Source organism: Anomaloglossus baeobatrachus, chromosome 9, assembly GCF_048569485.1.
Source record: "Anomaloglossus baeobatrachus isolate aAnoBae1 chromosome 9, aAnoBae1.hap1, whole genome shotgun sequence".
NCBI lineage: Eukaryota > Metazoa > Chordata > Amphibia > Anura > Aromobatidae > Anomaloglossus > Anomaloglossus baeobatrachus.
In genome coordinates this window covers 62,185,620-62,199,818 of record NC_134361.1, presented here as the reverse complement: position 1 = coordinate 62,199,818, position 14,199 = coordinate 62,185,620, and the positions used below count along the sequence as shown (strand labels likewise).

The window sequence follows — 14,199 nt, the reverse complement described above, 5'->3', positions numbered from 1 at the left end:
GTCCCCAAAGGTCAGTGCTCTGCGAATCTCCTTACCTCCTGCCATTCCCAGGGAGTCCCGAGATTCTGACACATGGGCGGCACGGTGGCTCAGTGGTTAGCACTGTATGATGGCTCAGTGGTTAGCAGTGCAGTCTTGCAGCGCTGGGGTCCTGGGTTCAAATCCCACCACGGACACCATCTGCAAGGAGTTTGTATGTTCTCCCTGTGTTTGCGTGGGTTTCCTCCCACACTCCGAAGACATACTGATAGGGACTCTAGATTGTGAGCCCCAATGAAGACAGTGTTGCCAATGTATGTAAAGCGCTGTGGAATTAATAGCGCTATATATAAATGAATAAAATTATTATTAATTATTATTATTGGGCAGTGAGGAGTTTACCTTTCTATTGGCTCTTCTAACAGATTTCTTAGTATAGGAATTATCTATCGTCACTATATACATCAGGTCCTATACATTATACAGCTTACATTGATAACGCAGGCATCTTTCACTCTGCCATCGAAGGTGACTGCACATCCGATTGGAAATCCGGGGCTGCAGTATTTCTGGTTATCCTCCACATCGTAACACCAGGTCACCGGCATGTTATCAATAATCCTATTAAAGGACAGAATAAAGAACAAGGGGCTCAGCAGTTAAAACAGCAACTACTGTTATGAGGAGCAATAACAGTAAGGTCCTACTGATTGTGCTCATGTCAGAAGCCTGCGCTAACGAAGCACCGGTATATGTGGGCATCAGGCGGAAGGGTGGAGGAGGGAGACAAAAGGCAAAAAGTGGTGGCTATGTATGGTCTGGCCGTCGTTAGAAAAAAATAGGAGGTTTTCATGAAAACGCTGAATGATCCAAACATCAGCCAATATCTGTCTAAGTGCAGCTACCAGGCGCTATTGGGTGCATGGAGGATGTGGAGTCAGATTAATAGGAGGGAGCGGATTGTGATTAACATATAGGAGGAGGGAACAGGGGAGAGTTAAATTAGTTGAGGTGATAAGCTTCTCTAAAGAGATGTGTTCACAGGACGCTTAAATGTGGGGCTAGGTATTAGTCGGATTGTCCGGGGTTGGGAATTCCAGAAAACTGGTGCAGCTCGAGAGAAGTCTTGGAGACTGAGGTGCGATGATCAGATCATGGAGGTTGTTAGGTAGGGTGACAGACAGAGATGTAGGGTGGTGCAAAAATGTGGGGAGCTTTCTGGATGAGAGAGAAGTTTATATTGTACTCCTTAGCGAATGGGTAACCAGTGCAATGACTGGCACAAAATGGAGGCATTGGTGAAGCAGCTGGACAAAAATATGACCCTGACTGCTGCATTCAGGAAGGATTGGAGAGGAGAGTTTGGTTAGGGTACCGTCACACTTTAGCGACGCTCCAGCGATCCCACCTGCGATATGACCTGGTCAGGATCGCTGGTGCGTCGCTACATGGTCGCTGGTGAGCTGTCAATCAGGCAGATCTCACCAGCGACCAGCCCCCAGCGACGCGTGGAAGCGATGCTGCGCTTGGTAACTAAGGTAAATATCGGTTAACCAAGCAAAGCACTTCGCTTGGTTACCCGATATTTACCGTGATTACCAGCGCACACCGCTTAGCGCTGGCTCCCTGAACTCGTAGCCGGAGTACACATCAGGTTAATAAGCAAACCGCTTTGCTTATTTACGCGATGTGTACTCTGGCTATGTGTGCAGGGAGCCAGAACTGACAGCCTGAGAGCGGCGGACGCTAGTAACTAAGGTAAATATCGGGTAACCAAGCAAAGGGCTTCTTGGTTACCTGATATTTACATTGGTTACCAGTGTCCGCAGAAGCCGGCTCCCGGCTCCTTGCACATTCAGTTGTTGCTCTGTCGCTGTCACACACAGCGATGTGCGCTTCACAGCGGGAGAGCAACAACTAAAAAATGGTCCAGGACATTCAGCAACAACCGGCGACCTCACAGCAGGGGCCAGGTTGTTGCTGGATGTAACACACAGCAACATCGCTAGCAAGATCGCTGCTACGTCACAAAAACCGTGACTCAGCAGCGATGTTGCTAGCGATGTTGCTTAGGGAGACGGGGCCTTTAGAGCGAGAGCAATCAGTAGTTCAAACAAGAATAAATAGGAGTGATAAGTGATAAGATGGTTGAACTACCCAAGGCAATAGCAACATCAGATATAAGTAGGTTACTGAAGGGAGGAAACACAAGAAGTTCAGTTTTGGAGATATTTAGTTTCAGAAAGAGGGAATAAAGAAATAACGTTTGGAACACCATTCTAAGTCTGAACTGGGTGCAAAAACCTAAAAAAAAAAAAAGATATATCACTATATGGAGAGAAAGTATGCACAGCAGTAACCATGCAAGGGGAATACATGTAATAGCAGAAACTGCTGTGTGAATACTGGCCTGAAAAATACAATCGCTACATGCAAAAAATGGAAAAATGAGAGTGGAATCCGCATTACTGCCATGAAATATAAATAAGGAGAAAAAGAGAATTTTGTTTACTTACCGTAAATTCTTTTTCTTATAGTTCCGTATTAAGAGACCCAGACATCGGAGGCAGAAGCTATACACCCAATGTCTGGGTCTCCCAATACGGAACTATAAGAAAAAGAATTTACGGTAAGTAAACAAAATTCTCTTTTTCTTTATCGTTCCTATGGGAGACCCAGACCATGGGACGTTCCAAAGCTGTCCATGGGTGGGAATAAACAGAAAACTGAGAAGTAGGCGGAGCCTAACTTCACAAATGGGCGACAGCCGCCTGAAGGATGCGTCTGCCCAAGCTCGCATCTGCCGAAGCATGAGCATGCACTTGGTAGTGCTTTGAAAAGGTATGCAGACTAGACCAAGTGGCAGCCTGACAGACCTGCTGAGCCGTAGCCTGGTGCCTGAAAGCCCAAGAGGCACCAACAGCTCTGGTCGAGTGTGCCTTGATCCCCGGCGGGGGACGCACCAGAGTACACTGGTAGGCATCGGATATGGCCGACCTAATCCAACGAGCTAAGGTCGGCTTAGAAGCAGAGAGGCCCTTCCGCCGACCTGTGGTTAGCACAACAAGAGAGGTGCACCGCCTAAGAACAGCGGTGCGAGACACATAGATCTGGAGCGCCCGCACCAGATCCAGAGTATGCAACGCTTTTTCAAAGCGATGAACAGGAGCCGGACAAAAGGAAGGCAGGGAAATGTCCTGGTTAAGGTGGAAAGGAGAAACCACCTTAGGGAGAAAATCCGGAGTCGGACGGAGAACCACCTTGTCTTGATAAAAAACCAAAAAAGGTGACTCCGAAGAGAGCTCAGCCAAATCAGAGACTCTCCTGAGGGAAGTTAGCCACTAGAAAGACCACTTTCTGTGAAAAACGAGACAAAGAAACCTCCCTAAGGCTACTTTCACACATCAGTTTTTTGCCATCAGGTTCAATCCGGAAAAAAACGGGTAAAACGGATCCGGTACCGCATCCGTTTTTTCCCCATAGACTTGCATTGTTGCCGGATTGTACCGGATGGCTTTGCGTTGCATCCGTTTTTTTCCGGATGCGGCAAAATAATTGAATGCGGCGGCCGGATAGAACGTATCATGTAACGTTTTTTGTCCCCTTAAAATAACCGCATTCTGCCGGATCCGGCGCAATACGGCATTGTATACAATGGGTGTCTATGCATGCCGGATCCGGCGCAATGCGGTTTAAACCGGATGCGGTGACCGCATCCGGTTTGGTAAACAGAGCATGCGCAAATTTTTTTTTTCATCATCACAAAACTTATAAAAGGATCCAGCACATTCTACACACTTCCTGCCGTTGGTTCCTGACTTCAACTTCTGCTGTCCTCCAGTCCAGTGCTCCAGGGAAGAGGTATGTCCACAGTACTGTCCACAGATCACTGCTGTGAGCTGCGTACATGTACTTAGACATTTTTTTTTCTTTTTTTGCAGGTGCAGTGTTGACGGAAAAGTTTGGCCCATCAAGTTGGTGTGCGTGGCCTGTAATAAAATATGTCGTCTTCTGGTAGCCCGCCCTTCGGTTCACAAACTGAGGTATTTTTTTTTTTTTTTTTTTTAAAAAAAACAAAAAAATTTTTTAAATAAACGACATTTACACAGGTGGCCGAAACATCACAGGAGATGCTGCCAGAAGAGGACGGAAGGGGTGGAGAAATACACGGAGCGGGCGGTCAGAGTGTAAGTTTCATACAGGAATTGTTTACCACAGCACACCAAACACATAAGTAAATAATGTTGTTTTTTTTTTATTCACTAAAGGCTTCAACTTCTAGGGCTCACGATAGAGCTCCCCCAAGACCGTCCCAGGGTCGTCGTCGAGGTGGCGGTGGTCATACTGTAAGTTTTTTTTTTTTGTTTTTTTTTTCATGTCAGTGTGATTTTTTGTCTATTTTTTTTTTTAATTTCTTTTTTCTTTCTTTGAACAGGCATCACAGCGTGCTCCCGATTCTGACGGTGAGGAGGCCGGATTTATCAACATCGACCTCCTCATCGATGAAGTTAGAGAGAGGGAGCCGCTGTGGAACATGGCTGACCGCCGCCACGCTGATACTATCGTAACCCGTCGACTCTGGGACGAGGTATGCCACGCAGCGGTAGAAGGTTGGGGGGAGCTCAATTCTCGTGGCCAGAAGAAACAGCGTAAGTATTCACAGTTCAGTAGGTTATGCTGCAGGATGTAATGTGTTGTATACTAACCACTTTGTGTTTTCCACTTTCAGGTGACAAACTACAAAAGCGGTGGCGGTCTATCAGGGATCGCTTCAAAAAGGAGTTAAATCAAGAGATGCAGGCCCCGAGTGGATCCGGAGGACGCAGATCGAAGTACCGTTACTTTAGAGCGTTGTCGTTCCTCCGGACAACTATGGTGTGCAGAAGGTAAATATTCCCCAAAATATGTACAAAGTATAATATTTTATGTCTGATTTTTTTTGCCTTTTTTTTTTTTTTCTGTGGCACTGTATAGCAATTAAATTAATTATTATTTTGTTTTTCCTCTTTTTACCAGCACCGTCTGCAGCACTCAGGAGCCTGCATCGAACCCGACAGGAGCGATCCCTGAACAGTCCGCCACTGGTGAACACACGCACAGACCCCACCCATCTGAACCTTCCCTTCCATCTACATCTGTCCCATCCACCTGCGCTGGAGCTTCCCGTGAGACTTCATTACCTGAAGCTGCTGGTGATGAGATAGCTTTTCCCCTACCCCACCCCTCTGACACTGCTGCCCTCAGTAGAACACCTTTGGGTTCTGGGCGTCAGCGTCATAGGGGTCAGGAAAAGAGCTATGCGCCCGAGTTCTTGCATCTAAATGCAGCCTTCCAGAACGCCATTCAATTATTATCAGAACAAAATCGTGCATCTTTTAGCTTCATAAATGCCAATATGGAAAAAAATACACACGAATTGTGCACGCGTCTGGACAGGCTGCATTTAGATGCAAGTAAATCACCCAATCATTGTTTTTTTCAAGCCGTACTAGAGCGCATGGAAAAGCTATCTCTTGACCAGCAGATGCATGTAATGCAAGCCACACGGCAGGCTCTGGCGCAGGTTGACTCCCAACCACCTCCACCCACCCCTCCTCCAGCACCTGCCCCCCCTCCAGCCATTGTCCCTACTCCCTCTGCTGCCCAGTACCAGCCTGCTGCCCAGTACCAGCCTGCTGCCCAGTACCAGCCTGCTGCCCAGTACCAGCCTGCTGCCCAGTACCAGCCTGCTGCCCAGTACCAGCCTGCTGCCCAGTACCAGCCTGCGGCCCAGTACCAGCTCCCAACCACATCTGCCCCTACACTTCCTACCCACTACCACATCTCGCCTTCCACACCCGTCATGACCCCAACTCAAGCCACTAATTCACCCGCCACCTCTTCTGTCTCCCAATCCCTCCACTCCACCCCTCAATCCTTACCAAATCCCATCCCATCTCCTGGTTTCCCTCTTGGTTTCTCAACCACACCTTCACCTTCTGTTACTTCCCCACCACCACCACCAACACCACTTTCCACCCTCAATACTCCAACTGTGCGTGTGTTCCCACCTGTCAGCCCCTCCAGTACTATCTCCACCCCAAGCCCAAGATATACCAATTTATAATTTATGTTTGTAATAAAAATAAAAGTTTTTTGTTGAAAAGTATTTATTTGTTCTTGTTTTTTTTGGGGGTGAATATTATTTTGCAAGTTAAGTTAATAATAAGGTAATACAAAAACATAACATGTTGTAATTTGACGGTGAAAAAGAAGGGAATTTTGTTTACTTACCGTAAATTCCTTTTCTTCTAGCTCCAATTGGGAGACCCAGACAATTGGGTGTATAGCTATTGCCTCTGGAGGCCACACAAAGTATTACACTTAAAAGTGTAAGGCCCCTCCCCTTCTGGCTATACACCCCCAGTGGGATCACTGGCTCACCAGTTTTAGTGCCAAAGCAAGAAGGAGGAAAGCCAATAACTGGTTTAAAGACCAATTCAATCCGAGGAAACATCGGAGAACTGAACCATACCACATGAACAACATGTGTACCCGAAAAAACAGAAAAACCCCGAGAAAACAGGGCGGGTGCTGGGTCTCCCAATTGGAGCTAGAAGAAAAGGAATTTACGGTAAGTAAACAAAATTCCCTTCTTCTTTGTCGCTCCATTGGGAGACCCAGACAATTGGGATGTCCAAAAGCAATCCCTGGGTGGGTAAAAGAATACCTCATGATAGGGCCGTCAAACGGCCCTCTCCTACAGGTGGCCAACCGCCGCCTGAATGACTTATCTACCTAGGCTGGCGTCTGCCGAAGCGTAGGTATGCATCTGATAATGCTTGGTAAAAGTAAGTAGACTCGACCAGGTGGGTGCCTGACACACCTGCTGAGCCGTAGCCTGGTGCCGTAATGCCCAGGATGCACCCACGGCTCTGGTAGAATGGGCCTTCGGCCTTGAGAGAACCAGAAGCCCAGTAGAACTGTAGGTTTCAAGAATTGGTTCCTCGAGCCCCCGAGCAAGGGTGGATCTGGAAGCTTGCGACTGTTTACGCCGACCAGCGACAAGGACAAAGAGTGCATCCGGGTGGCGCAGGAGCGCCATGCGGGAAGTAGAACCTGAGTGCTCTCACCAGAACCAACAGATGCAAATCTTTCTGAAATTGATGGACTGGACGAGGACACAAAGAAGGTGAGGTGATATCCTGATTGATATGAAAATGGGATACCACCTTAGGGAGAAATTCCGGAACCGGACGCAGAACTACCCTGTCCTGGTGAAGGACCAGGAAGGGAGTTTGTATGAGAGCGTTGCTAGCTCGGAAACTCTCCTAAGAGACGAGACCGTTACTAGAAGGCCACTTCCCGTGAAAAACGGGAAGGGAGACATCCTTCAAAGGCTCGAAAGGCGGCATCTGGAGAGCAATTAGAACCTTGTTCAGATCTCAGGGCTCTAACGGCCGCTTGTACGGAGTGCTGAGAAGACAAACTCCCCGTAGGAACGTGCGTACCTGAGGAAGTCGTCGTTTCTGAAAAAATACAGATAGCGCTGAGACTTGTCCCTAAAGGGAACTGAGCGACAACCCATTTTCCTACCTAGATTGCAGGAAGGAAGGAAACATAGACGATGCAACCGGCCAGGGAGAAACACCCTGCGCCGAGCACCGAGATAAGAACATCTTCCACGTCCTGTGGTCAATCTTGGCGGACGTTGGTATGCTAGCCTGTCTCATGGTGGCAACCACGTCCTGAGGTAATCCTGACGACACTAGGTTCCAGGACTCAATGCCACACCATCCGGTTGAGGGCCGTAGAATTCAAATGGAAGAATGGCCCTTGAGACAGCCAGTCTGATTGGTCTGGTAGTGCCCCCGGTTAGCCTACCGTGAGGCACCACAGAACCGAGTACCACAACATCCTCGGCCAATTTGTAGCGACGAGGATGGCGCGGCCGCAGTCGGTCTTGATCTAGCGCAGTACTCTGGGCAACAATGCCAGAGGTGGCACCTAAGGTAGCTGGAACTGCGACCAATGCTGAACTAAGGCGTTTGCCGCCAGAGCTCGATGATTGTGAAACCGTGCCACGAAGCTGGCACATTGTTGTTGTGCCGTGACGCCATTAGATCGACGTCCGGCCTCTGTCAGCGGCGCCAGATCTCCTGAAACCCGTCCGGGTGAGGCGACCATACTCTTTCGGCCACACCTCAGCGACTTAGGAAGTCAGCTTCCTAGTTTCCACACTTGGGATGTGAATTGTGGATATGGTGGATGCCGTGTCTTCCACCCACATCAGAACCTGCCGGACTTCCTGGAAGGCTTGCCGGTTGCGCGTTCTTCCTTGGTGGTTGATGTATGCCACCGCTGTGGAGCTGTCCGACTGAAGTCGGATATGCTTGCTTTCCAGCCGCTGTTGGAAGGATTGTAGGGCAAGATACACTGCTCTGTGTTCAAGAACATTGATCTGAAGAGTGGACTCTTGCTGAGTCCACGTACCCTGAGCGCTGTAGTGGAGAAAAACTGCTCCCCACCCTGATAGACTCGCGTCTGTCGTAACTATCGCCCAGGACGGGGATAGGAAGGACCTTCTTTTTGACCAAGAGGTGAGAAGAAGCCACCACCGTAGAGATTCCTTGGCCGCCTGAGAAAGAACGACGACTCTGTTGAGGGACGTCGACTCCTCGTCCCATTGGCGGAGAATGTCCCATTGTAGTGGACGCAGTAAAACTGCGCGAAAGGAACTGCCTCCATTGCTACCATCTTACGTAGGAAGTGCATGAGGCGTCTCAATGTGTGCGACTGGTTCTTAAAGAAGAGCTTGCAGCCCGTAGTGAATGCCGTTTGTCTAGCGGCAGCTTCACTATCGCTGAGAGAGTAAGAAACTCTATGCCTAGATATGTTATCGATAGGGTCGGGGTCGGATCTGACTTTAAAAAGTTGATGATCCACCCAAAACTCTATAGAGTCTCCAGCGCAACGTTCGGGCAGTGTTGGCATGTTTCCTAAGAGAGTGCCTTGACAAGTAGATCGTCTAAATACGGGACCACAGAGTGACCCTGAGAGTGCAGGACTGTGACTACTGCTGCCCTGACCTTGGCGAAGACCAGTTGGACTGTCGCTAGCCGGAAGGTAGAGCTACGAACAGAGGGTGTTCGTCTCCTATAACGAAGCGTAGAAACGCTAGTGCTCTGGATCAATCGGCACGTGTGGATAAGCATCCTTGATGCCTAATGATGCTAGGAAATATCATTGGGACCTTGAGGCGATGACATGGCGGAGGGATTCCATCCGGAACCGCCTGGTGTCCACGAGCTTGCTGAGCATTTTTAGATCCAGAACGGGACGGAACGGCCCGTTGTTATAGGTACCGCAAAGAATTTGGGGTAAAAACCGTGACCTTGTTCCTGAAGAGGAACGGGGGTCATCACTCTTTCTGCCTATAGAGTGCACCCTGTTTGCAGAAGAGCAGCGGCCCGGCCGGGAGGTGGAGAAATTCTGAAGAATCGAGTTGGAGGACGAGAAGTGAGCTCTATCCTGTACCCGTGAGACAGAATGTCTCACACTCAATGGTCATTGACCTATGGCAGCTAAATATCGCCAAGGCGGGAGAGCCTGCTACCGACCGAGGCCGCAAGTCATGAGGAAGCCGCCTTGGAAGCGGGTTTTCAGACTGTCGCTTTTTTGGGCGAGACTGAGCCCGCTAAGAATCTTAGCTCCTCTGATCCTTTTGAGTCCACATTGGACGAGGAAAAATGGGACCTGCCCGAGCCTCGAAAAGGCCGAAAACCCCGACTGCCTCTTGCTCTGTTGGGGTTTGTTGTGTCCGGGCTGAGGAAAGGATGAATCCTTACCCCTGGACTGTTTGATGGTTACATCCAACGCTCACCAAACAGTCGGTCAGCAGAAAAAGGCAACTGGTTAGGCAACCTTTTTTGGAAGCAGAATCTGCCTTCCATTCACTTATCGAGCAGACCAGGCTCTGCTTAAAAACACGGAGTAGCGGAGGCTACCGCCGCACGGTTCGCAGAGTCCAGGACAACCGACCAGAGATCCATCTGTCTGTCAGTGGCATCTTTGAGTTTGCAGTTCCATCTCCCACTGCAACTATGGATCTAGCTACAAGCCTGGAGATTGGAGGATGCCGCTCGGGACATTGGGTCCAGTCCTTGACCAAGTCAGGGGACAGGGATAACGTGTATCCTAAGCCGTTTGGAGAAGCGCATATCTGGATAAGCGTGGTGTTCCTGGACTGCCTCTCTGAAGGCAGAGTGGTCCAGAAAAATACGTGAAGCTGACTCCTCCACTGGAGGAGCTGTGAGAAATAACCCACATTCTATAGATGGACGCTATAAGATTATTTACTATGGCGTCACAATCAGGAGTATCCAGATTGAGAGCGGTCTCAGGATCAGAATCCTGAGCCGCTACTTCCGCCTCATTACACAGCGAGTCCTTCTGTTAGGACCCTGATGAAACCGAGGCCGCTCATAGCGAGCCCACTTAGGCTGTCTGGGACTGACGTCCGTGCAGAGCCGTGACTCTGGGATGCGTGTGACATTCCCGGAGCTGTTAGTTATTCACACTGAGGGGGGCCATGGATCAATGATTCAACAGTGCCCATATTGTGAGAGACATGTCCGGACTGCTAGGCTTCTAGTATCATAGCCATAGTCTCAGAAAAACTGTCAGTAAATACTGCAGACACCGTCCTCATCCCCTGGCCATTAGTGCATACAATGGGAGTCTATGTACCTGCCGGCCGTATAGCCGTACATGCTGTACCAGCTGTATAGAAAAACATGTGGTTCTGCACCTTTGTTTTACACAGAGAATATGCTGATAACTCCTCCGCATAAACCAGGAGGGTATATACAACGTGCGACCAAACAGTGCAATGTATATAGTACAAGCATATCTATAAGTGCACTTCTGCACTAGTGGGGTTAGCACCACAGGTGCTGCTTAACGCCTGTTACAGCGATTGTGTGACTATCAGAATGCCAGGGTCTTCCACACTTGTCTCTGTATCGTACAGAAACTGACACTAATGGCTGCCGGTGTCCTTGTAGAGAAGGAAGCCGTGGGCGTGCCTGAGAAAGTGCGGGAATCCGGATTCACAGTGCACACAGTGAGAGGGGTGGAGTATGCAAAACATACTCCAGCTCTCAGCTCTGCTCTATGCAGCGTCACGCCCCTACCCTGACTGTCAGGGCTGTGGGCGGTAACGAAGGGAGACTAGGCCCAGAAGCCGGGGACTCGAGTTAACAGCGCGGCCGCCGTAAAAGCGCGGGCCGCGCTGAAGTCCCCGGCGCACCACAAGTGCCAGCCGCGCCGCAGTTCCAGCGGCCGGCGCGACCGATTCATAGAAGTGGTCAGCGTCCCGCCCCTCTCCTGACTGGCAGGTCTGGGGGCGGGAACGAACGGAAGCAGGCCGCAAAAGCCGGGGACTCTAGTTATCAGCGCGGCCGCCGTAAAAGCGCGGGCCGCGCTGAAGTCCCCGGCGCACCACAAGTGCCAGCCGCGCCGCTGCCAGCGGCCGGCGCGACCGATTCCTGGAAGTGGCCAGCGTCCCGCCCCTCTCCTGACTGGCAGGTCTGGGGGCGGGAACGAACGGAAGCAGGCCGCAAAAGCCGGGGACTCTAGTTATCAGCGCGGCCGCCGTAAAAGCGCAGGCCGCGCTGAAGTCCCCGGCGCACTACAAGTGCCAGCCGCGCCGCAGTCCCAGCGGCCGGCGCGACCAATTCCCATAAGTGAGCCTGCTTCAGCAAAGCTGAATGAGGCCATGGCACAGGCGCCGCAGCGCTGATGTCCCCCGGCGCACTACAACACCCAGCATGCTGCGGTGTGAGCGCCAAATGCACGGGGACACAGAGTACCTTGAGGAAGCAGGGCCATGTCCCTGATGTACTCCGCTCCATCCAGCATCTTCTCCAGGGGCTGTAGATGGAGCACGGTCTCAGTGCCTGGAGACCGGTAAATCCCACTTCACCCAGAGCCCTGTAAAAAGGGATGGGGAAGGAATCAGCATGTGGGCTCCTGCCGCCGTACCCGCAATGGGTACCTCAACCTTACAAACACCTCCGACATACAGTGGGGTGAGAAGGGAGCATGCTGGGGACACTATATGTGTCCTCTTTTCTTCCATCCGACATAGTCAGCAGCTGCTGCTGACTAAAAAGTGGAGCTATGCGTGGATGTGTTGCCTCCTTCGCACAAAGCACAAAACTGGTGAGCCAGTGATCCCACTGGGGGTGTATAGCCAGAAGGGGAGGGGCCTTACACTTTTAAGTGTAATACTTTGTGTGGCCTCCAGAGGCAATAGCTATACACCCAATTGTCTGGGTCTCCCAATGGAGCGACAAAGAAATTACAAATTTTTAAAGCGAGTGAAAGATTAAAATTAACAAAGTTAACAAGATATTTTTTAATTTATTTTTAACTATTTTTATTTGTTATAAAACTAAACAAAGATCTTACACCATTTGATCTTGCCAATCTACTCTACCTTCTGGGGACACAAAATAGTCAGCATATTTGTCACGGATTGTGGAACAGGCAACACTACTCCTAAATCCAGGACTGGTGTAGTCAGACAAAGCGGTGGATTCCAAACTCTGGTCATCCAAGGACAAAGGTTCCTTTGTTAAAACAAAATTGTGCAGTACCACACATGCTTTCACAATTTCATCCACAGTTTCAATGTTTAAATTAATGGCTGTTAACAACACTCGCCATTTGCTGGTTAGTATCCCAAAGGAGCATTCCACCATTCTTCTGGCTCTGGATAATCTGTAATTGTATATTTTTTGGGTTTGCGTCAATCCACGGCTTGCATATGGCTTCAATAGATGTTGGGAGAGTTGAAAGGCTTCGTCGGCCACAAAAACAAAGGGCATTGGGGGCTCACATGTGCCAGGAAGAGGTCTTGCAGGAGGGAAATCAAAAGTATTCCCATAGATTCGCCGCCCCATTGGGGACATTTTAAAGACCTGAGAGTCATTGGATCTCCCATATGCGCCAATGTCCACTGAGATGAATTTGTAGTCCGCATCCGTTATTGCCATTAGGACAATTGAGAAATACTTTTTATAATTGTAGTATTCTGACCCCGAAGCAGCTGGTTTCACAATTCTTATATGTTTGCCGTCCACTGAGCCAAGGCAATTTGGAAACTGACAAATGTTATAGTATTGTTCAGCAATTGCAAGCCATCTGTCCCTGGTGGGCTGGGGGATGAAATCATCATGGAGGCAATCCCACAAGGCTTGGCAAGTGTCTCTAATGATTCCCGAGATGGTGGAAATTCCTAGTCGAAACTGGTAGTGGAGGGATGAAAGCGACTCTCCAGTTGCAAGGAATCTGTAAAGGAAAGACAATAATTATAAAAAAATAATAGCAAACACATTACAGTTAAAAGTCAATTTACAGGAGGATACAATTTAAAAAAAAAAAAACTTACCTAAGCGTAACCAGCAAACGCTCCTCGGGTGTTATAGAGAACCGGCTGTAGGTGTCCGTTTTACGGATGTTGTCCGCAACAAGGCCAAGGAGGACGTCAAAATTAATCACTGACATCCGGACATAGCTTGTGAATTTTTCATGGTTTCCACGGAGCTCCAGGTATAGTGTTGAAAACACCCCACGTGTCAGTCTCTGTGCAGTCAGGGGATGGATCCAAAAGCGTCGATGTCGCTGACGCCTCAGTCGCTGTCGCTCCTTTTCTCTGACGATGATAGCCAAGCGATTTGCCTCAAATATAAAATCTGCAGCGATCTTTGTGTAATTTGCAAGAATAGCATCCATGGTTTCTGCTTGCCTCTGTCTTCATTCTGTCATATATGCTTCAAAATACTGTATATATACTATATGTTCCCAATAGCCAATCAGAATACGGAACTCGTTAATTGTTTGTTTAGTGTTTAAAAAACGGATCCGTCAAAAAACGGACATAACGGATGCAAAACGGATGCAAACCGGACCTACCGGATCCGTTTTTTAACGGATCCGTCCTAAACGGATCCGCTTAAAAACGGATCCGGTAGGTCCGGTTTGCTCCGGTTTGCACAACAAAAACGGAAACGTTGGATACGGCAAAAAAAAGGACTGTGCCTGAATACAGAAAACTGATGTGTGAAAGTAGCCTAAGAGGCTCAAAGGGGGGTTTCTGCAAGGCCGTGAGGACCAGATTGAGGTCCCAGGGATCCAAGGGCCGCCGGTAAGGCGGAATGATGTGAGACGCGCCCT

At 49.3% G+C, this 14,199-nt stretch overlaps 1 protein-coding gene across 1 annotated transcript in view; it reads right to left on the bottom strand.

Moving 5' to 3' along the window:
* Positions 1-14,199, bottom strand: part of LOC142251194 (transmembrane 9 superfamily member 2-like) — a 175,669-nt gene that overhangs the window by 134,203 nt on the left and 27,267 nt on the right. Inside the window, exon 5 of the mRNA XM_075323765.1 lies at positions 471-600. Coding sequence (XP_075179880.1) covers positions 471-600 — 130 coding nt within the window. The remainder of the gene's footprint in view (positions 1-470; positions 601-14,199) is intronic.